This window comes from Peromyscus leucopus, chromosome 5 (assembly GCF_004664715.2).
Source record: "Peromyscus leucopus breed LL Stock chromosome 5, UCI_PerLeu_2.1, whole genome shotgun sequence".
Classification (NCBI taxonomy): domain Eukaryota; kingdom Metazoa; phylum Chordata; class Mammalia; order Rodentia; family Cricetidae; genus Peromyscus; species Peromyscus leucopus.
In genome coordinates, this window is record NC_051067.1 from 142,185,257 (window position 1) to 142,210,223 (window position 24,967).

At 42.6% G+C, this 24,967-nt stretch overlaps 1 protein-coding gene across 5 annotated transcripts in view; it reads right to left on the reverse strand.

The window, feature by feature from the left end:
• Ncoa2 (nuclear receptor coactivator 2) overlaps nucleotides 1-24,967 on the reverse strand; it is a 266,816-nt gene that overhangs the window by 73,330 nt on the left and 168,519 nt on the right. For all 5 annotated transcript variants that reach the window (XM_028864590.2, XM_037206417.1, XM_028864593.2 and 2 more), the window contains one exon: nucleotides 22,497-22,669. In XM_028864590.2, the coding sequence (XP_028720423.1) occupies nucleotides 22,497-22,669 (173 nt within the window). The remainder of the gene's footprint in view (nucleotides 1-22,496; nucleotides 22,670-24,967) is intronic.

The window sequence follows — 24,967 nt, forward strand, 5'->3', positions numbered from 1 at the left end:
GCTTTGGAAACACTAAGGGATTGACTTTCTAAACGTCAATGTCCACTGCAGTCGGGTAGTGTGTATATCCTTCAGTACCAGAAGACCGGTTGGAAAGACAGAAGATTCCTCCATAGCCCTCAGACTGCAGAGGCTCCCTCCACACTCCCAAGCCCAGAGAACTCCCAAGAAATAAGCCTGAGTTGCCTTCGAAAACTGCTGTGGATATCACTCTATGTAAATAAAACACTGATGGCCAATGACCAGGCAGGAGGTAGGTGGGACAAGGAGAGAGAAGAATTCTGGGAAGCGGAAGGCTGGGGGAGAGACACTGCAGCCACCGCCAGGAGAGGAGCATGTAAAGACGCCGGGAAGCCACCAGCCACGTGGCAAGGTATAGATTTATAGAAATGGGTTAATTTAAGATAAAAGAGCAGTTAGCAAGAAGCCTGCCATGGCCATACAGTTTATAAGTGATATAAGCGTCTGAGTGATTATTTTATAAGTGGATTGTGGGACTGCGGGGCTTGGGGAACCTGGAGAGAAGCCCTCCAGCTACAAATGGCGCCCAACGGCTCGAGTTTCCACCTTAAACCTGAGAATATTTAATAACCAATTCTAAACAGAGCCAAAACCAGGTTCCTGCTTCTTGTCTCATATGAGCAGCTAGACGCCGCAAAACGCAGGTTTGAACACTGGCGGGTTCCTGGCGAGTGCGTTTGACCGGCAGTATGGCGGGAATGAGGGGTCTGCCAGAGGCACATTATGCTGTGTAGTAGATTTAGTCTTTACTAGTATTTTTTTAAAAAAAGGTTTCTGGGCTACATGCTGCTTTGATAAAAGCTTAGACCCACTATTTCTGAGACTTGATGACTCCCAGAGCTGGCGAAAAACGTACCACTGCCATGTTGGGAAGCTGAAGTGGGCGGAGCCAGCAGCCACAGCGCTGTTTCAGGCTTAGAAGGATGCAGTTTAAAACAATAGGCTCACAAAAAGACTGATTCAGATAACATCGTTTACAATGTGTGTAAAATATACGTAGGCTTGAAAGAGACAAAAAATTAATGTAAAAAGACACGTAAAGATGAATATTACACAGACAATCTGGATTGTGTTGTCTTTGGGATTTTTAACTGCAAAAAAACATTTGATCAAAAAAGATGTTGAATTAAACCAATATGTATATTTTAAAAGTACCTTGACTTCAAAATTTGGATATACGGATATGTCACTTTGGAAAAGAAGTTCTGCTTTTGTCTCCACAGAAAGCCAGAGGCTGTGGACTTGTTCCAGATTAAGATACATCAGGTTTCACCAGCCAAGACCCCCTGAAAGGTCTCCGATGACACCATGGCCCAGATGATCCAACATCCAGACCGGTTTCAAGGCAACTGGTTCACACAATACAGCCTCACGGACTACCCCATAGGTCTAAAATTTTCTTTGTATCCCCATAAGATACAGCGCCCCCCTCCAGCAGGAAGTAGCAAGAGATGCTACGCCCAAATTCCCAAATATACCAAGCTGGCTTTAGAGGTGGAATTGGCTCACTCCCCCTCTAAACCCAGACATATTGCTTTAAAAAAAAAAATGGTTAAAAGATTCTTGTGTCCCAAATCAGAAGAGCCCTCTGGTGTGGGACAGAGAAAAACCAATATTTTTATTTAAAACAGGTTGATTATAAATGTGATCTCTTTCTAAAAAAGAAAAGGGGATATAATATAGATATATAGGAGGATATGGAGATGATAAGATAAAAGGGTAGATTAATGAACCTACTTTTAAAGAACAACTTGTTTAAAATGTTTTACATTGGTATAGATTTTAGTTTATGTTTAAAATGTTTTACATTGGTAAAAATTTTAGTTTATTAATACAAACTTAAAGTTAATTTTGTTATACTGTATATATATATTTCTATTCTTGTTTGAGGTATTATGTTTAACTCATTTAAAATTGTAATGGATAATTAAAAATAGATTAATAATAAGTCATCTATGATAATCATATTTGTAGCCATGTTAGTTAAGTCTTCTAGGTATACATAGATATATTTCAGATAGATAGGTAATCTTCAAACACTTCATAGACCTGGAGAATATGGCATTTAAATAACTTAGAATTCTGTTGACGTGAGACACAATTGCTCCTGGCTGCACCAATTTGATCCCGAGAGAATGTTGGGCTTCTAAGACATTTCCATTTGGAAGTTTGTCTTTTTGGCACAAAATGGCCTACTGGGCAAAGAACTGCCCTTGCCTTGACGGCTGACAGTACAAATGCAATGCTGTCCTTTCTGGACAAGCGGGACACAAGGAAAGCGACCAATGTACTCTGCCAAGACAGGGTAAGATGGTCTCTCAGAATTCCTGCTTCTGAAAATGGTCTGTCAGATACTCTAGGCCTGTAGCCAATTTGAATGCACCAACAATGCTGAGAAACATCAGGTGACTGTCCAGGCTGCCAGCTGTCTTGGTCTACTCTTGCAAGATTCCCGAAGTTGCTTGCATCCGTCTACCATTTCTCAGGTACCATTATGTTCCTTCTCAGGTCTTTGATGTGGTTGAAGGCTAGATAGTCGTATTTTCCTCAGTTATGATAAAAGATAAGTTAGCTATAAAACCTTAAACTCACAAATATAAGATAGATAGGACATCTTCTTTAATATTGTAACTATAATTCTTGCTCGGTAATTGTTTTGTTATATGTAATTTTACCATGTTAAAGTTAAAACCTTCCTTTTTAAAAAAAGAAGAAAGGGGAAGTGCTGTGGATATCACTCTATGTAAATAAAACACTGATGGCCAATGACCAGGCAGGAGGTAGGTGGGACAAGGAGAGAGAAGAATTCTGGGAAGCGGAAGGCTGGGGGAGAGACACTGCAGCCACCGCCAGGAGAGGAGCATGTAAAGACGCCGGGAAGCCACCAGCCACGTGGCAAGGTATAGATTTATAGAAATGGGTTAATTTAAGATAAAAGAGCAGTTAGCAAGAAGCCTGCCATGGCCATACAGTTTATAAGTGATATAAGCGTCTGAGTGATTATTTTATAAGTGGATTGTGGGACTGCGGGGCTTGGGGAACCTGGAGAGAAGCCCTCCAGCTACAGAAAACAGATTGCCCTTTCTTATAATTCTTCATGTAATCTAGGACTTACTGGGACTCTCCTTCAGTAGAACCTAAGGAAAGAAAGCTGGGCAAGGTGGTGCATGCCTGTAATCCCAGCAACTTGGGAGGCCCACAGGAGGATTGTAGGTTTAAGGCCAGCCTGGGGCTACACAGTGAGTTCCAGGCCAGCCAAAGCTACATAACAGAACGTTGTCTCAACCCCACCCCTCTGAAAACTTAAAAACAAACAGAGAGAGAAACCACCTAAGAGAATGGGGAGGAGTGGGGAGGGCAGAGCACTGAGAACGTTCCAGCCAGTAAGTCTTTATAGGAAGTGGAAGGCCACAGACAGGTCTACTGCGATAAAAGAAGGACATTGGGAGTTTCTGAAGAGGAAGGACAGCATGTAGACCAAGGCCAGACTGTGCTTCACTTACATTTCAGAGGGCATCTGGAGAGGAACTCACGGCAAGGCCTGAAGACTGCCTCAAAGTCTGGCTTTTCCTTCTGATTTTACATGTTAAATTTTCCTTTCCTTCTCACTAGGGGTAACAATCCTTGAAAAACTACAAAAAGAGTTGAGCATTTGCTTGAGGACAAGGGCGCATCAAAACCTGAATTTGGTGCATGTGATGGACTAAAGAATAAGGAATTTCCAGAAGGGAAGTAGTTAGCCTAAACTGAAGAAATGTCATTGGTCCAGGAGTGCAGGTCTGCTGTTGTCAAGACTGTATCTGTATTCATGGTACCGCTGGTCTCCACGCTGATAACATCCCAGGTCTGGACCTTACTACCACTTGCCTTTCTGAAGAGTCTCAACTAGTGCTGTGTGGCAAGTGGAAGCCCAGATGGAACCAAAAGCAGGGCCGAAAGAAAGACGCCATTGCTCAGGCCTCTCTGGAAAGCCAGGACACTTCTTCCTAGGAACTACAAGGATGTGCTGATGGATTAGCCTTTCATGCCCATGACTCTATAACAAACATCAGGAAGCGGGTCCACTTTTGAGGGTACAAAGGTTCTTTCAAACACTGATAAGTGGAGGCCCACAGGCTCACACCTAGACTAGACACAGCGGAAGAGTGGTCATTGTAAACTTGGAAAGGCCTCTGAAACAGTGTGCATTTTGCTTACATCTGTACATACTTACTCCTCAGAGAAGGAGGACGCTGCAGGCAGAAGCCTTACTGGTGATAACAATTTAGGGAATGGGTCCAGGAATAACCTAATCACACATAAATCCCCCCAAAACAAAACAAACAAACAACAACAAACCCACTGCATTGTTTTGTTCGAAAATACCTTCTGTTTCAAACTATTAGTTTCTTAGGAAGAAACAGTTTTTAGGCTGAAGACTGCCAGTGAGTTAAGAAAGTACGACAGGAAGGGAAAAGAGACTCACCAATTCAATCAGACATGATATTACTTTCATACAATCTAAGAAACAAACACACTTCATTTCTTCTTATCTCTCCTAATTTAAGCTCCCTAATATTATTTCAAACAGAAATCCCTCTATTTTCCTTTCCTGATCAGACATAAAACATCTTCAAATTGAAGACGGTCTGTCAAAGGAAAAGGATTTTAAGGTGGTAAGCTTAATTCAGAATGGTTTAGAATAATCATGTCAATTATGAAAGGTCTAACCCCCCCCCCCCATCAGATGTAATGAGCTAATTATAACATTTGGTATCTTACAAAATGCAGTGACCTGCACATGTCTGTCTGTGTAGACAGGCATAAACAAAGAATCATTGCTGTACGAGAGAGAGTCTCTTCAGGCCTAGGGAGTGGGGTAAACACACCCAGAAATGGCTTCAGAAAAGTCCACCACTGGCCACGACTGGGAAGGCACAGGGAGGGTGCCATGCCAGCAGGCAGTATTTGTTTATTTTGTCATCTACACACGATAAGCACTTGTGCAATGACCGGGTGCAGCAGAACGCTGAGCCTGTGCGAGGTGCTCAGAAGGGCAGTCTGAAGAGCGGGCTGTGAGCCACTTCTCTCCTGGCTAGTCAATGTACTTCCATTGTGCAACTATGCTAAATAGAGGCTTTCTTTCCGACACAATGACAAGAGAGAGAAACGCGGGCACAGAAAGGCACCACTCCATGCTGTACAGACACTGAAAATTTAAGCATCAACACCTGAAATCTCACCGTGCCATTTTCTTTTCTTTTTTTTTTTTTTTTTTTGGTTTTTCGAGACAGGGTTTCTCTGTGTAGCTTTGCGCCTCTCCTGGAACTCACTTGGTAGCCCAGGCTGGCCTCGAACTCACAGAGATCCGCCTGGCTCTGCCTCCTGAGTGCTGGGATTAAAGGCGTGCGCCACCACCGCCCAGCTCACCGTGCCATTTTCTAGGTGGTACTTTAGAAGTTACTGCACATTATGGTCTGGTAGACAGTGACCCAATCTTGGACCTCACATGCAGTCTTTTGGCCAATAAGGCAATCTACTGGGGTGGTCACAGTGATTGTCAGCAAAATCTGCACTGTCCCCAATCTATTTCCTGAAATATGCCTTCTGATAAGGCCAGACCTGCTCTGAGTCTGCACTAGTAAGATGGATAAAACAAGGAGACAACAGAACTCCAGCCTGACAAATACTCTAAAACAAGCTTGGAACGCAACTTTTTTTTTTTTTTTTTTTTTTTTTTTTGCTAATTATCAGCAAGTCCCCCTGCCTCCCCATACATAGCCTTCTACTTCTTGGGATTTTTAAAATCATATGTGTGTATGTATTCTTGTGTCTTATTTGAAAATCTGACCTGCCTTGAACACGTATACCATCCTTTAAAACAGAGATCTATAAGAAATATTCTTCTAAGTAATTGGAGCATCCTAAGTAACAGCTGATTCCACACTTACCCAATTCCCTCAGAACAACTTCCTCCAAGGGGCAGACAAAGCCACAAGACCAGAGCTGGATGATGGCTCACTAGCCTTCACTGCAGACACAGGCGTGGGAACTGGGTAGAGATTCAGAATCTGAGTCCTGGTTCTGTCTCTCATCTGCGTAGCTTTAGACAAGCATAGCCCTAACCGCGAGTCTGTCTCCTGTGAGACTGAGAGACTAAGCAGACTTCCTCTACAGGGGCATTGTACAGATGAAAGGGGACAAGGTGTACACACAGCTGTGCCTAGGACAAAGTCAGCCCTCTGTCAGTATGGCCTCCCACCTCCATGGTGGCAGCTGATCTTTACCTAGACAGGTAGTTAGAGAATTTCCATATAGGATAAAGACAGACCTACATTTCATAGGGTACAAAACCCATATAATTAGAGGAAAAGGCTCACTTTAGTACAAGTATAAAAGTTGGTTATTTACACAGGATGAGAAAAGAAACAGCAGTTCATCACTAAAGCTCTGACAACTTGAACATGTCTTCTGAGGTCTCTGTAGATAGTTATCTGAAACACTTACCAAGTGTTTCCTGATTGAAATGTGGCTTCTGTTTCCAGAACAGCCTGTAACCCCACACTGGTGGGGGCCTGCGTGAGTGGAGGCCCTGCCGCTTAAGCGCCATTATTGGCAAGGAGGCAGTCCTTTTTTTTTAATGTCATGAAAGTACCTCTTGCTGATACTATCCATTATATTTTATGTACTGTATCTTATTTTAGTGATCAAATCTTGATTTAGTGATCAAATCTTGATTTAGTGATCAATTGTGCCACCAAAGTTTCCAATATCTCTATATCCCCTAAATATAAATGGTCACACGAAGTGCTGTGTCACCTAGAGAAGAACCCTGGTAGTTAGGTATACCCCACTTCCCACCTCCCTGGCCACATGTCTGTGCCTTCCTTCTGAAAGGCCTCATCACATTCCTCTCCTCCCCAAACCTGCTTTTTGACCACGATTCTCAGAGGCAGGTGCGGGAACGCGGTAGAGAGTGCACAGGCTTTGCAGGAACCAGGAGACTGGGGTCTGCATTCTACCTTGTCCCTTTCGGTTTGAAGCCCTCCATCTGCTTAGTGTTTTGGGGTGTCAGTCTCATTACCACCACACAGGGAAGGCACCAAGCCTGAAGGGGCACCACAGCTGGAGCTAGCACTTACACCCAGCGGAGACCACAGCAGGTTTCCCAGAAAGAAAGAGGGAACAAAGAACCGTATGTTTGAATGTTCCTACAACAGTCTTTTATAGTGTAAATAAAAACATATCCTTAGGGGCTGGTGAGATGACTCAGCAGTAAGAGCATTGTTCTTCTTATAGGAGTCTGAATTTGATTTCTAGCATCTGCACAGAGTCTTACCACTGTCCAGAACTCTAGTCCCAGGGTATTCAACACCCTCTTCTGACCTCCTCAGGCACCAGGCACATACATGGTGAACAGACATATATGTAGGCAAGGCACTCATCATACGCATAAGATAAAATAAATCTTTAAAAAAAGTTCTATTTCTTTCTTCCTTATCCCTCCAGTCTGCTCGCTTCCCACTTATGCGTTGTTGTGACTCTATTTCCTTTACTCAGCCCAAACATCGGCTTCATCACTTACTAAATGATAGTCCCAGGGTGCACTGGGGTGAGCTTGCAAACCGGGACAGAGGATGAACTGCGATGGAAAACATCTTCCCATGGGACTGTCTGAGGCAGACAACCCACCTCTGGTTGGGAGGGCTACTGCGCTGTTTCTTTTCATGTTCCTGAAGCCTATCACAGCACGTGGCGCAGAGGCCATCTCTGTCTGAGTGTGGATAAATGAGAAGCCACTGTGTTTAAGGAAGCTCCTGGTCATTCCCAGACAATGACCCAGGAATTTATTTCAGATTGACAAGGAAATAATGATGCTTAAAAGCTGCTAGTCTTGTGCTCTTCACATCTTTAGAATGAAGAAAACACCGACTTCCTGGTTCTGTAGGTATTTTCTCTGAGCCCTGCGTATCCCTCTGTGTAAGAAAGACAGAAGGGAAGGACACAGGAATTAATAAACTGTGCCCTGAGCTAGGGCAGAAGGGAGTCACTTGGTGCAGTTTCCTTTTCAGTGCCGACTTTCATCATACAGGGGCACTCAAGCTGTGCAGCCATAGGCTCTGCACTCATTAAGGCTAAAGACTGCCTTAGAGATAGGGTGGCCAGAGAGAAAGGGCAGTAGGCTGAGCTCAAACATGCTCAGACAAGACGGGGAAGGCCTTGAACGCCACAAAAAGACGTATTACCTTTTCCCACAGCCAGGGCGCCTCAGCCAGGTCCCCCAAACAGGGATTGCAAACCTACTAGACTTTAGGTTGTAATATTGGTTAGGAAGGGGATGGAGTATAGAAGCAGAGGCAGAGGAAGTTAATGGGAGAGGCCGTCTCAGGACACCAAAGGTGAGAACAGGGCAAGGGAGTTGTCATCAGTGAGCCAGAGACAGCGGGAGGAAGCGGCAGAGTCAGGGGGACGTAGCCAGGGCTTGGGTGTCTAGCCCGGGGACGCACAAAGCAGGCGTTCAGTGCGTAGTGATGGCAGGCACTAAGACTAAGCACAGGATAAAGAAGAGTATCTACTGGGAGGCAGGAGAAGAGGGTCAGAGGGACACATAAATTATGTGTCTATGGGGCATCCCCGTGCATGTGAGTCTAGATGAATGGCAAGACTGGGTGTGGGACCTGGAAAGGGGCTCCTGAGTGTGGGAAAGGTCAAGGACAGAGGTGTTGGCAGCAGTGAGCACAGACCTGAGATGGAGGGCAGATAGCACCGATTAAGGGAGAAAAGAGTGAGGAAGAACACAAGGGCTGGGCTGGAGGAGGAGGAGGAGGAGGACACATGGAGAACAGAGCAAGAGAGGAAGGGTTGAGGGGTGCTGGTCAACAGATGCACGGCTCCCAGAGACAAGGTGGCTATGCAGCAGGACAAAGGCAGAGCAGAGGCTTCACAGTGCTCTAAGTGAGGACAAGGGGCACGCAGGCCCGATCCCAGACACCCGATTATCGTGAGCATAACTTCCTTTTGCAGGGGATTCGTCAGTAAAGCAAGAATGCAGGACACAGTGAGAAGGCCATCATCAGAAAATAGTAGAACCTGAATTGCTCTTGGTCCTCTCAGGCTGAGAGATCTCCCGACTTGCTTTTTATTAGCAGTAAGGCTAATTGCATTCACAAAGAACCTAGTAGGCAAAAGAGCTGCTTTTATATCTCACTCGATCAGGCTTTTCCCTTCTGCTTGTGAGTGGTGAGTGTATGTGCATCCATATGAGTGTGGAGGCCACAGGAATAAGGTGCACTTTTCACCTTTATTCCCTTGAGACGGTGCCTTTCACTGGACCCGGAGCTGAACTGGTGGCCAGCAACCCCCAGACAGTCTCTTGTCTCTAGCACCTCAACACTGCTGGGGTTAACAGGCACAACCACATCGGGCTTTTGACGTGGGTCAGGTGCTAGGGATTTAACTCAGGCCCTATGCTTACATAGCCAATGATCCTGTCTACTGAGCCTTTTCTCTAGGTCCCTGTCAGTGTTTTTAACAGGTCTATAATGTATTCAAAACAACCTCTCTCTTTTCATTTAGTTGCATGCACATACCATTATATGTATGTCTATACACTGTATATATATGTGTTTGTTTAGGGCTTATGGGCTTCTATTTTCACTTCTAACTAAAAAGCCAAAGAACACCTGCATTAATTCCCTTGCTGGGTGTGGTATAAAGTGGTATGGCCTGGAAGTAGCCTTTTCCCTAGCACTCAGGAGGCAGAGGCAAGCAGATCTCTTAACGTTCCAGGGCAGCTAGGGTTGCACAGTAAGCCCCTGTGTAAACACACACACACACACACACACACACACACACACACACACACACACACCCCTTTGCAGTGACATTTACTCTCCCATGGGCAGTTTTTGCTCCCATTGGACTCTAAGCCCATCAGAGAGCTGCCCCACCCCTCTAGACACTCAGCAAAGAGACATTCACAAAGGGATTTTCTACCTGACACCATGAATGGACAGTTTTGACTCAGGACGACTTACTCAGGAGTCAGCACCAAGGGTAACAAATGTGAGAGCATGCACAAAACTCAAGGACTTCGTGCTAAATGAAATCAATCTGCCAGAGAAAGTCAAGTAATTTCTATTCCACTTACACGATGTGCTAGTAAGTACTGCTAATGGCCGTACAATAATGTGAATTTACTTACTGTCACTGAACTATATACTTAAAAGTGGTCACTATTATAGCACATATACATATTATAATAAAAAATCAAATTAAAACCAATTCTTAGGGGAAGTTAATTGATATCTAGAGTCTCTAATCAATAAGTGTTAAGAGAAGTACAGTTCTTGTAATACGCTCAAACACCTGCAAGGTCTTAGAAAACCTGTAACCAAAGAGACTCAAGATCTGAAGTACTGATAGAGACTCTGGAGTAAAATCTGGAGTTGAAAATCCAACAATTGTGATTTCAAAGGGTAAAACCACCAAAGGTAAATTTTCAGTATACTTCACACCCATGGAAAGAGCAAGTTATGTGAGTCTCATTTTCTAGGAACAAAGTTGGAATTAAAAAATAAAGCAAAACACTTTTATTGTTTCCCTAGACTTATTACCTTAAAAACACTTTTAGGGGCAGCAAAAAGGTGTTCCAGTGCATAACAGAAATGCCCAGTCATTAGTAAGAAGTGAGCATCTTCTAAGCAGAAGTGAGTGAAAATACTTAGGAAGGAGTAAAGAATCGAGGTGATGGGGCCCATCCTTCCACCCCTAACACCAGAGATGAGACAGTGCGGTCTAAAAGCAGTGGGGTCCCTCCAGACCCCCAGCAGTCTATGCAAGGAAAAGCTCCCGGAAGGAACTCTTCAGAAGGAGGCCCACTGCCCAGAAGAAAGGACTCAGCACCGTTGTGGTTTTCTCTCCCTGCCCTGCTGACAACAGATGTACTTCCATCCTACACTTCAGAACACCCTCTCTGCAGTCCAGTCCGGCCGCCCCAGCCACTGGGCAGTCAGCAGGCATGATACTAAGTTACCTGACTACACAGACCTTCTGTGCTGTAGCGTGGAAGTTCTCACTTTCGAAATGCTCTCTTGGAAAGTAAGTTCAACATTATTAACCCTTGGAAAAATGCAATTTCACAATGGAATATGATCCTCTGACCCACAGGATGATTATCGTCGCACGTATACTCAGTCCAAACAATAAGGGGTGATAAGAGTATAGACATAAAGAAAGTGGAATTTATACTCATTGCTGGTGAAATTGTGAAATGGTGTAGCTGCTATGGAAAGTACTATGGGCTTCCTTAAAGAATTACAATAGAATTATCATGCATATACAGTCAGAATAAGTGAGATAGTATCTTAAAGAGACATCTGCACACCCATGTCCACTGCAGCATCATAACTCTAAGATATGGCAGCAGCTCCCATGTCCATCCCCACGTGAGCAGCTAAGATAGACCTGCCATGCAGATACTGAGGTGCATGCCCATGATCCCAGCAGCAAGAATGTGGCGGCAGGACACTGACAAGTGTGAGTGGGCCTCACAGTGATTTCAAGTCAGTCCCTGTCTTAAAATAAACCAAGGACTGGGTAGGTAGCTCAGCAGAGTGTCTGCCTCACATACAAAAAGTCATAGGGTGGAGCCACAGCTTCATAAAGGAAAAAATGACATATGCAAACAGCAGAACACTGTCCTTAGAAACAAGGAAATCCTGTCACACATCTTAACACAGATGACTTTGAAGACAGTATGGTAGGTGAAATAAGCCCTCACTAAAGACAAATGCTGTACAATAGTCCAGCTTCAACGAACAGAGCACAAATGGAATTCTGTGACAGGCTGGGGAGGGAGGGGGAGGTCAGGGTGCGGTCTGTTCAGCAGGTCCTGCGCTGCAATCCTGCCCCAGGAAACGAATCTGCAGGCTGCTGTAAAACAACCTTCACTGCCAACAACACTACCAGGAACACCCACAGTTTCTTAAGACAGAAAAATGTATGTGGAGTGCTCCCCTTCCATTTGTCTCCCCACCAAAATATCTCCTTGGGAGGACTAGTTAAGATAGTTGTCATTATTGCTGGATAAGTTATCTCATCTCAGTAAGAAAGTTAAGTTTAAGGTTTAAGTCCTAAGAGTCACATCCCCTCTCTCTTGTTCTAAGAGAACAGCATGGTGTAGAACAAGGTGTTCTCACCTGCTAAAAAGGAAACAAAAGTCCATACACTTAAGAAGAAAATGTACTTTAAGGCTAAACATACCAAAGGGATAAGGAAAAGAGCAACTGGGTTATGGGAGCCCCCCTCATGCCTTCTCCTCTACTTAAATCACTATATATACAGCTGATCATATTATGCTATTTCTGGTATTAACTCATTGAATAGTATGCATGCCAATGAATTCCAATGCAATTTGAAATTCTCATTCTCCTTTCATTGGCATATCCAAAATAGTTAGTCTATTTTTCAAAAAACTGCATCTTAAGCCTGGCATGGTGGCATGCCCTTTTAATCCCAGCACTCTGCAGGCAGGGGTAGGTGGACTACTATGAGTTCAAAGCCAGCCTGGTCTACACAATAAGTTCCAGGCTAGCCAGGGCCACATAGTGATACTCTGCCTCAAACTAACAAACAGCAAACAAAATCAAATGTAAACTATTTATTTATTTATTTACTTATTTACTTACTTACTTATTTATTTGACAAGGCTTGGCTATGTAGCCCAAGTTGGCCTCCAACTTGTGACCTTCCTGCCTGCCTATGCCCAGCTTTCATGTAAACTTAAGTCATTAAAATATAGACATTCCTGGAAAAATAGTAGAAATTAGTATTAATATCTATAGAGCACTAATATTAAGTATGAATCTCCTTTCTGTCATATATTATAAACTAATATGAAATGTCACATGTTAAAAATCACAATATAGTTATGAAACATTTCTTTCTCTAGCATTTCAAGGTATACTGTAGTTGATAAGCTAGTTAATAATGAGGGTTCCATGGCTAAATTTGTCAGGAGTCTAAGGAAGTTAGCAGTTTGTCTCATATTGTTTTTAAAAGACACTAATTTGCTTCTAAGAGGAAATCTAAAATACTTAAATATTTGTCATGTAAAGCTGAAATTGGTAATTCTTGTACAAGAACGAAGGTACTCCAATCCTGAAATTTATAGCCAATGACATCGTCACCTAAGGCTAGGCATCAGAATAATTTGACAAATACTTATTTCACATAAACCACAACAAACATTACACTTAAAACTACGACAGATGCCACCAAGAAATTAGGTCAACCAACCAACTGGAAGAAAAAAAAACAGAGAAACACAAAATCAGAGGAAGTAAGGGTTGACCGTACAGAAATGGCATGAGCTGCCAATGGAGGCGAGCTTATCTTGTTTAGGTGATTAACATAGGTTTTACATAAAACTGAAAATGAACAGTAGGACAGAATCAGGAAACAGGTATTCCCGGTAGGTAGGAAAGAGCGTCAAAAACGACAAGGCACAATGAGGCCCTGCTGGCAGCAGCGCTGGCCTAGAGAACTGCTCTTAGGGCAGCAAGCACTCTGCGGCAATGCCAGGAAGCCACCACGCAAGCTGGTCACACTGCTCAGACCCGGGCTCCAGGATCCTGGGGAAGGCTTCCATGGTCACTCATCCTCTGTGCAGTCACTGTGCTCATAATACAGTGATGCAACCCTCCAGTTAACAGCCTACTCAAGGTTAGCAGCAAGGGAAGGAGAGGCAAGCATTTCAGGCAGAAAGAAGACTAGGGGTCAGTCTGTACACAGACCTGGGGATGTATAAGGAGCTGGCTAGAGGCAGATGGCAGACCTACCTGTGCTGTGTGATGGCTCTTATCTGAACTCCTGCCATAGCTACCCTGACAGTCAGCGGGACCACAGCGGAATCATCAGTCTGGATCACTGGGTGGGCAGGGGAGTTAGGGAATGACCCCCTCCCTGGGGCACAAGATTCTTCCCTTGGGTTCAGGACTCTTCTCTTAGGCATAGGACCCCTTCCTGGTGCACAATGGTGATGCCACTATCTCTCAGCTCAGGCAACAGAAGCAACAGGAATGGATGCCATACTGATTCAGGTCCTTGATGGGCACACTAGTGGGATGAAGTCAGGAAATACGTGCACACTCATCACAAAGCTGTGGTGGCTCAGTTCTGAGAGGAGGGTTGGCAATGAGGAGGTTAAGCCCAACATTCTTCTTTCTATGTGTGCTTGTAATTCTCACATGAAGTCATTAGTGACAAATCAAATGTAAGTAAAAAAAAATCTCAGATTTCATATATTTTTAAAAGATTTATTTATTATGTATACAGTGTTCTGTTTGTATGTATGTCTGCACACCAGAAGAGGGCACCAGATCTCATTACAGATGGTTGTGAGCCACTATGTGGTTGCTGGTAATTGAACTCGGGACCTTTGGAAGAGCAGTCAGTGCTCTTAACCTCTGAGCCATCTCTCCAGGCCTAGATTTCATATCTTTAAGTCACAGTTTGAATGTACACGTAGGTGCTCTGGTCCTGTCTTCTGTCTTTCTCACTGTGCGCCTGTCCTTGTATGTCTGTCTGACTGCTATTCTTACAGCTGCCATTACTAACCCTACAATACCCTCCTCATTCTTCTAAGACCCAATTCACACACTATGAAAATATACTCAAATCAGCTGTTACTGTTGTTACTATTACTATTATTAAGCCAAGGTCTTGTTATGTAGCCCAGGCTGGTTTTGAAATCACAATTCCCTTGCCCTAGCTTTCCAAGTAGCCTGGATTTTTGGACGTGAGCCACCATATATGGCTTGAAAGGCTGTTTTAGTAAAACAGCATTCATCATTTCTTATTATAGGTAAATACATTTTATGATTTGTTAACTTTGTTTTGTTAGTTATGTGTTCCTATACGTCCAAGCTTTCAATAAAGCCTAACCATCGCCTATTCTTAGTACTCTATATAGATCCAGAGAGCATGGGAGGCAACCTCAAGCCACTTCTGCAAAAGACACAAGTCCAGCTCTGACCTCCAATGTCATTTTCAATAGTAAATGCTTTCATTACACTTTACTGTATGTCACTACGAGTCCCTGTGCCTTGTTCAGGTTACTCTCTGCCCTGTTTACAATGTCTGTTCCTGTACCACGCTTACAGTTTCCTGCTCACTGAAATCCTCGCCTAAAACAGGCGCAGGCTTGTCTTGGAAGGCTGCTCCAGCTTTATCATCTCCACTGTCCTTAATGGTCCCACAGCTAATTGTTCACAGCTCTTCCCCACTAAATGAGTGAAAGAGCCAAGGAAAAGAACTCTATACCTCTGTATTATTGGTTTGTCCTCAGTGAGGAGCATGCCTTCAGAATATTTACTCAATAAAATCTTATGGAATGAGTGTTTGTAACTGGACAATATCTATCTATCTATCACCTATCTATCTATCTATCTATCTATCTATCTATCTATCTATCTATCTATCTACCTATCCATCCATCCATCCATCCATCCATCCATCCATCCATCCATCCATCCATCCATCCATCCATATAAAATGAGGTATCAGAGTTAACTTCCTTTCACACTAGTAGAAGGTAACCATGGAAACAAGGAAGTCTTCTTTCTGCTAGAGCCAGCTGATATCTTGATTGAAAGCTCATGTCCTAAAGTGTTAAAATCCTAAAGCATTAGGGTGGACTGAATGATTTAAATCTTCCTTACCTAAAAGCTATTAAACCAAAGCTACCTTTCATGTACTTAAGAGATAAAATAATGGGAGGGGGTCTATGAAGAAAGGAGGGTAAGAATTTTAGCCCTAGCTCACTAATTTTAAAGACCTCATGAATAACGTGAGCCACTGATCCATGTGCAAGCATGAACGTGAACCATGTACAATGCAGGGGAAACGCCTCGTCTTCATTAGCAGCTGCAGCGTCAGGGACACACTGTCGACACTGGTTAAATGACCAAAGGAATAAAACTGACCTGCTTCCTGGAGACAAGAAACACAACAGTTTCTGATCTTTAAAGGTAATCAAGGGGCCAGAATGTTTTCCATGCTAAGTGAAAACTGCCAACACCCTAGACCTTCCTAAAGCACAATTCCTGTGACTGTCACCCAGGCAAGGCAGATGCAGGAACTGCCCAGTAGCAGAAGCAGCTGTTGGCAAGTGGTCAAGGCAGCAAGACTAAGTGACACAGTTTGATTTCTATCTCTGACTGAACCCTGGCACAGTTTCGATTTAGTTATTTCTGTATTAAGACAAAAAACATGCTATGAATATTAAATCTTAAAATGGTAACACATGGAAGATATAAGAGTTACTTGTTTCCTTATCTATATGGAGGTCTTTGAAAGAAAATATATATTTACTAGATCCTGCAAGTATAAATGTCAGACACACTGGTGGAATATGAAATTACTGCCAATGAAATCATCCAACGTGCCAAGCACTAGGTAAACCTTTATAAGCCTACCCTTCACAAGAGCTTTATGAAGCAGGCATTATTATCCTCTTGCAATAGATTTTGAAATAAAGACCCCAAGATGTTAACAAAGCTGCATGTGGTCTGGTAAGGAGAGATAATAGATTTATTGGATTTTAAATAAAGTCCTTTTTCTTAATGGGTACATTATATCGATGATTTCAGTCTATGCAACCAATTAGATCTGGGGAGTAAGCTGGTCTGTTTACACAATATTCTCTGTTGGCATCTGGCTGACTTGGACCACTTAAAAGATCACCAGTATTTAAGAGTTGGCAGGATAAAAAAGCTAGCAATTGAGACTTGAACTGTATGTGGTATAAAAGAGATTTCTGTTTAAAAGGAAAGTTAAGAGTACATATCACTGCAGTCTCCTGTCACTCTCCAAATACCAAGGTCTTTGTAGTGTCATGTCTGACAGATGTCCAAACCACTGAGCCTTAGTCTGAGTACCCCCAGGTGCATGCCAACTACGTGTCAAGTCCAGCAAGCCAGCCCTCCCAGCGGACACTTGCCCATCACTCTGGGGTTTCATCACATGGACTGTAAGTCACACCACGAAGCCTCAGCACCAAGCCTGACTCACAGACAGCCCCACTGCTGGAAGGGCTTTGCCATCAGCTCCTTTGCTCACGCTGTTTGGGGACAGCGGTGGCAATGACTGCGCGGGCTCCAAGTAAGAGCTTTTAAACCCGGGGCAGGGAGAGAGGGGCAGATGAACAGGGAAGTGGAAGTGTAACAGTGCTGCACTTTGCTTGTAAATGCTACAGGTGGGTCATTTCCATTACTACTTCCTCCAAGTTTTAGAAATTCTGTCAGTTCATGATTTCCACTTTGATTTACCTACATTTCCCTCTCAATGGCAGACTATCAAATACTTAAAGCCAGCTCTTTGAGTGTGTGGGGTGCATCACAATGTTTCATTAGCACAACAGGTATGTAGTGCATAATTTACAAATGTGAATAACATATACAACTCTCATTTTTATAAATATCATGTAGCCATTTGACTCTCAGAGAATGTTTCCATTGATTTTTGCCAAATTCCTGTACTGCAGCTACTCTCTGATTACAGCTGATGAGGGAGTATGGATGTTGGTTAGTTTCCATTTAAATGAATGAGTAAGACAGGAGAACTAATGGTTGTACCATACCCATAAATGTAACTGGTGATCCATGAATGGCTTTTCTGCCGTATAACACCTTTTGATATATATCACCAATATAGTTAAAATGTTGGAACATCCTCTCCTTTACTGTTAAGTCTAGAGTGACAGCCACCAATAAATCACACAAAGTTTAGTGTCCCAGACCTGTGGTAGGAATATTGTCCTCATGGTGGACTTCGCTCTAACTCTGTCACACCCCTAGCCTTGAGTCTGGTGTACAGTAGGCACCACTAGACAGGACTTGAGCCATGTAGGCACGAGGCACAACCTTCAGTGCACATCACAGTGCAGTGCAGCAAGGATAAGAAATCTTGAATGTCATTTCTTTACTTTTGCTTGTTACATTATCCTCCACATACATATGGTTATTAATGATTGGCTTGCTTAATTAAAGAAAAAAACATTTTTTTTTGAGACAGGGCCTTGGTTGTCCTAGAACTCACAATGGGGACTGCGCTGGCCTCGAACTCACAGAGATCCACCTGCTTCTCTGGCTCCAGAGTGCTGGGATTAAAGGTGTGTACCACTACGCCTGGCTTTACTGACTCCAACAAGCCATTGCCACCCCCCTCCCAACTCCAGATACTTCTTCACTTTGTGATGCTATCCTATTAGAGAAAATTCACATGTTTGAAGCAATCTAGAATTCCAAATTGTCATGTTAGCAACAAATATTAAAATGTTATCACTATATAACTGTAATGAAAAATTTAAATGACCCATATATATATACAGATACTTTTGAAATATATTCTTGAATATTTAATATGTGCCTTTTCATTTTTGTTGATATTCACCAAAACTAATTTAGACAAAAGTTTGAAACCAATTCTCTACTAATAAATAAATCCAAATATAATGTAACAAATAGGATTTCAATTATGATTTTTTTTAAGACAGTGTCTCATATAGCCCAGGCTGGTCTCAGCTACACTATGAACATGTGGACATCTGATTCCCCAGCCTCTAACTCCCAGTGACTACAGGCCTGCACTACCATGCCCACAGACTAATATAATTTTCAAATAATAAAACTCACTTTTAATTATTTGAGAAGAAAAAAAGAAACGTGTGACTACTTCGGAGTAAAAGAGAAGATATTACTCTAAACAGGACAGCAGAAATGTGCTTAATTTTAAAATTCTAAAATTTTCTATCCATTCTATACTTTGATTATAGTTTTAAAACATAAATAGGAATTACTATGTATTTTCTACATAATATTTAAGTTTTCTGCTAAATGGAATGATATTGGACACAGTAGTCCAAAATCATAGACTGTATTTTTCCTCTTATTTGGAATTCTGTGGAATCTAGCAACAGCGCTTCTCCCCCAAACCCCCAAGGAAAGTGGATATGTGTTACTAAAGACAACCCTTTCTAAGTCATGGAGGGAAGGCAGGGACTTTAAACATCACCACACCAGAATACAAAGAAACACCATATGACAATACTAACATGTGCTGTAATGGCCAAGGGTGGCTGTAGGACTAGGCTGCTGGGATTTCACCCCTGCTTTCCCTTAGGGCATGAGATTTTGCTATATTTAACCATTCCATGTCTCAGGTTTCTTACCTGGAAAGGGGGAAACAATAAAACTGCTGTTTTCTATGGCTGTTTGGCATATTAAATAGGTAGCCAAATCCACGTATATAACAGAGAGCCCAGCACACAGTAAGTATTAGCTGCTATTGAAAACTCTCCAAGAGAATTTAGTCACAGCATAAGGTCTCAATTACTTAGTTAGCAACTTTGTTAATAACTAAGGCTCTATGGATGTGTGCCTACAGAAGACCATTGACGCAAATGTATTCCAAATTTCACAGTGATCACACCAGCAGCCTCAAACCCTTCTGCTCAAAGCCCACTCTGTTTCTACAGGTGCTTCCAGAGTGTCTGCTCTTGGATGTTTGTGTCATTGAGACAGGGTTTCATTATGTAGCTCTGGCTGGCCTAGAACTCTATGTAAAGCAGGTTTTGGCCTTGAACTTGTGATCCTCCTGCCTCTGCCTTCCAAGTGTTACCACATCTGGCCAGAGTATAGTCTCTGACACAGGTGGGCCTCATAAAGTTGTACGTCTGATACAATGCTTGTTAATTTGAAAATCTGCTAACCCTCCCTCCAAACTCCTGTCCTGTTGGCCATTTTAAAATGCCTTTCCACTTTCCTCAATTCACAAGGTGTATGAAGAGTTGAGGGGAAGAGTCCATGTTATTGGGCTGATGCATTTATCTGGGAAGCATTCTCTCAAGATGGGCCCTGCTCTCCTGGTGTCTTAGTGTTCTTTCGCACGGTACCTCACACCCAGTTTAATTTCTCTGAGCCAAACATGCAGGCTTACATGGATATTTTCGTGGATATTTTCTCCTCAGCTCCTCAGTTAATTTTATTTAGGCTGATAGTATGACTGAAATACAAGTTTGGAAAATGGTGGAAAGCTGGTAGCTGAGTTTCACTGATGCTGACTGGTGGGGGAACAGTTTGGGACCGAGAAGACACAGTAAGAGGAAAGGGTTCAAGCCTGACTATGTGCTGCTTTTGAACCTTGGCTGGCTGTCAGCTGCATACAGAAATCAAATGGCCCGGACAGATCCATCCCCAGAGAGTTCTCTGACCCTAGAAGACACTTTTTCAACTTTGAATTCTTTAAAGGGCACTGGAAACAGGTGTTAATGACCACCGGTTACCTTCCTGCCATTCTCCCTCTGGAGGGAGAAGTAGCTGTTTAAAGAGCTTAGGCCAGGCTTTAAAAAAGTGTTCAATGTGGGAAAGAAAACTCCATCTACTAAACACTTGCTGTGATGGGAGCTGACACAAACCACATTTCTTCAGCAGCCCTGTGCCCCAGGTATGGTCACTGCTCAAGTCTGTTTGAGGAGACTTGCAGAGAGAAAAAACTTCCGCATAGGTTCAAAGAACCCTTCCATGACACTGGTGAACAGCTACCTTCTTTCAATCTGATGTGACTATTAAAAACTATTGAAGTAGAAATGTTCTTTTTTTTTTTTTTTTGAGACAGGGTTTCTCTGTGTAGCTTTGCGCCTTTTTCCTGGAACTCACTTTGTAGTCCAGGCTGGCCTCGAACTCACAGAGATTCGCCTGGCTCTGCCTCCCGAGTGCTGGGATTAAAGGCGTGCGCCACCACCGCCCGGCTAAAGTAGAAATGTTCTTAAGGCATTAAATTAGTTGAGAACTTAAAAGCCTATTTGTGTTCTTGGTATTTAACTTTTGTGTATTTGGCACTTAACTTTGGCTTCCCCTTTTGAAACCCATTACCTTTCCAATTGCGGGAGTACTGCTTTGAGACTAGAATGTGGCAGGGTGTTTACAGTATCACCGCTTCTTGGGTGGCTGTGGCGTGTGCATGATGATTAACACTGCAGGTAAGGCATGGCACAGGCCCAGCATGACACATCTTAACATGTTTTCTGGTTGGAAGGGGGATTTACCAAGGTTGTGCAAGACCTTCACAGTGGTTGAAAATATGTGTATGGTTGTTTTAAAACATAAAACTACCAACATGAAATTGCTCACAAAATTGAACTATTCAAAATTCTTAGAAACCTGAAACAGCAAGCTGACATTTTCTATAATGGCATCAGCAACCAAAAGCACAAAATCCACTGTACTTCAACCAACATTTTCCCCCAAGAGTTCTAGGAATATCATTTGATCCATTAGCTGACATCGAAAATAAAGAAGGTACCAAAATGAGAGTAAAGGAAACCCGAGAGATGGGGGTTGTGACGGTCACTGAGACAAGAAGCTCCACACTGCTTCAATCTGCAGCAGGACAGACCAGAATGATGACATTTTTCAGTGGGCTGATATTAGAAATGTGTATGCTTTATGTATACTTTTAAGTTCTCAGAAGAAAGAACTATATATTTGTATAACTGAGTCCAATAGTTAGTAATGGAAAATGCCACAATGATAGTATGCTAAGAGGGAAGGTTTTATAATTCATAAGGGGAAACAGTTTGAGACTTGAACATCTATAAAGACAAAGACATTATTTTCCTGAAATTGGTTTTTTCAACCATTAGATAAAATGCATTTTTAAAAAATAAAGTTTCAGGCAGATGCATCAAAAGCATTTCAAGAGGTAATCATCTCTGGCCCTGAAGGAAGGCAGCATGTGGACACTTCAGAGCATGCACCAGCCCTGAGCACCAAGGCACTGTTCATACATGCCTCGGATTTATTTTTGGCACTACAAAGTCAAATGTGTTTTTAAAAATATTATTTTCTTAATTTGTTTTCTGTAGGCAAAATATCAAAAGAAAAGCATAAAACAATCTCAGGGAAAAGAAAACCGCAGGAAGAAAGCTGTCACGTGATGTGTTTGACTTCACAAAGGACTCTTGACTGGTGATTAGAGCCTTTCAAGCCTCCATCACTCAGGATGTGAAATTCTAATCCAGAAGCATGGCCAGTGGAGGCTGTGACTTCATCAAATATGCTGGCTGGCTGAAACAGGAGGCATTTTCTGCTTCCTTACTTGGGGGATTACATCTCACACTGGCTCCTCACTTGCAATTATGCCAATCACTTGCTGTGCAAGCTGAGAAAACTCTGGGGTGTGGGGGGAGCCAGGGGGCACCAAGCTGAGTTCACCAGATGAAAAGTTCCATCACTGGCTCACCTCCCGTCTCCTCAGTCTTCAGGGAATGGCTGAATTTTACATAAAGCCTATTTATAAACCCCTGCAAGTGATACTTGCATTCATCTCGTAATGTGACATCATCTCGTTAATAATTTAGGTTTAAGAAATAGATTCAAGGGACTCTGAAGGAACTTCATCTACGCGGAAGAACAGAAATCACCCCAGTCTCTTACCTTGCTCTTTGATCTGGCGAATCTGCTTCACAGTTTCTTTTAAGATTGCACATTTGTCAGGTTTGAAGTTGAAGTTGTCGATATCATTAAAATTTGCAAAAATTAGCTCTGCAAGTTCTTCTATGTACTTATTTTCCTGCTCACGATTACGTTTCTCAGTGCTTCTTTTGGGGCTAAGAAGGAATATGGCATTATTATTTATTTGAAAAAGCTGTTATAAGAATGATACACATGCTAAACTACTTTTAACATGAATCCAGACAACAGAAGTTGCCTGTTAACTAAAGCAGGTAAGACCAGGGTCGTGTTTCTGAGAATGCACATTTCACCAGTGTGTGATTCTTTTTGTGCTGTGGGGTTAGTTCACAGATATGCTTCACTGCCCAGCCTCACCCGAACAAGGTCAGGATCATCTACCATTGCAGTGCCTAGAATAGCGCCTCACAGGAGCCGGACAAGAAAGGGGGCTCTGAAAAGCTAAGAAAGGGGGGTCATGTTGATAGAAATTCAAATTCTACTTAAGATACGATTAAAAAGGGAGAAATCAAAGCTAATTAACCTAATTATAATGGGAATAAATGGATTTCAATACCTTTTTTTTATAAACATAAAGGGTAATAAAAACAAGTCTTTATAATCCCTAGATTTCTTTAGAGTATGATCCAATCAGGTGGTATAACAAGTCCAGCGATCCAGGGCTCCACGTGAACTGCACAGACCAAATGACTGGCAATATGCAAACAAATGGCCAGAGTTCAACTGAATTTAAATAGATGGAGAAAAAAATCAAAATTGGCAAAATCTTCTCATTTGAATCTGACAAAATAGCAAAACCCCAAAGTTCCTCTTGAAAACGATACAATTACTTGTTTAAGTGCAGTAGAAAAGTTCATTAAATGACCTCCAAATCAATACCAAAGGGCAGAAATTTGAGTTGTTCATTGTTCTGTAATTAACAACTTTCTGTATTTTAGTGTGTAATTATTTGTATAGAACATTAATTTAAAAATTTGCAAATTCAGCTGGTGGTGGTGGTGGTGGTGGTGGTGGTGGCGGCAGCGGCAGCAGCAGCAGCGGTGGCGGTGCATGCCTTGAATCCCAGCACTCGGGAGGCAAAGCCAGGCGGATCTCTGTGACTTCGAGGCCAGCCTGGGCTACCAAGTGAGTTCCAGGAAACGCTCCAAAGCTACACAGAGAAACCCTGTCTTGAAAAACCAAAAGTCTGAAAAATCTCTGTTTGTGGTGGTTTAAATGAGAAATGCCCCTCCCCCATGGGCTCAGGCATTTGAATACCTGACCCCAGTTGGTGGCACTGTTTGGGGACCTTGCTAGAGGAAGTGTGTCCCTGGGGATGGCCTTTCAGAAGGAAGAGCTGGGCTCTACTTGTAGTTTGCTCTCTCTGCTTCATGTTTGTGGATGAGGACGTGCCCTCAGCTTCCTGCACTTTCGGCCAGGCCTGCTGCTGCTGCCTGCTGCTCTGCCTCCCTGCCAGGATGGACTCTTGGTCCTCTGGAATTGAAGGCATCAGATGGCTTACATAATGCTTTTGGTTGTGGTGTTTCTTCACCAGAACACTCTTTCATCTTTGCTTCCTTTTTGCCTGGCTCTAATCCAAGGTGGGTGCAAGAATTACTGTTTCCTGGTTACCCTGTAACACAAATGCAGAAGCTTCCCCTCTTCCAATTCTCCTTTTCAAAATTAGTGTCCTCTATAAACATTTGCTGCACTTGCTCTCTTCTCTCACATCTTTTGGGATAGGACCTAACAATGTATATAGCCTAGGTCAGCTTCCAGCTCGTATGTAGTCCAGCTTGGTCTTGCATTCCTCCTGCCTCAGACTTTGGGGTATACCACCACAACTGTCTCTGTGCCCCAAATTTTTTAGAAGGCTTCTAAAAATACTAACCTCATTGTTTATCACAATTGCACTGTGTTCTAGGGCATATACCATCATCTTAAAATGTTCTCTGCAAAGAGTTTTTCCTAATCTTTTATGAATCTAAGCAAGGGTGCAAATGAGTAACCTTACACCTCCAGCATTCTGCATACACAGATGATATCGCGAGGAAATTCCTGGCATGAGACTTGCCATTCAAAGAGGACACGTATTTGTAACTGTGATATTGACAGATTAGGCTGTATTTGGCCTAGTGATGCGACCACACATGGCAAGAGGCACAGCTTGTTTTGACATTGTTTGTTTTATCCAATGAAGAACCACAATGTTTTTAACTCAAAAATAACTGGATTTAACACTACATGTCATATTAAAAAAAAAAAAAAAGACAAGAACTCAGCAAACTAAGAGCAAATCTTTTCATTACAGAATTTACTGGTTAAAACATTCTGTGACCTAATAGAAAAGAAAATATGGAACACTCAAAGGTTATAACAACAACTGATTATAAAAGTAAAATACACAAAGGACAGTAAACAAGTATATGGGGGAAGTTTCCTTTTCTTTTAAAAAA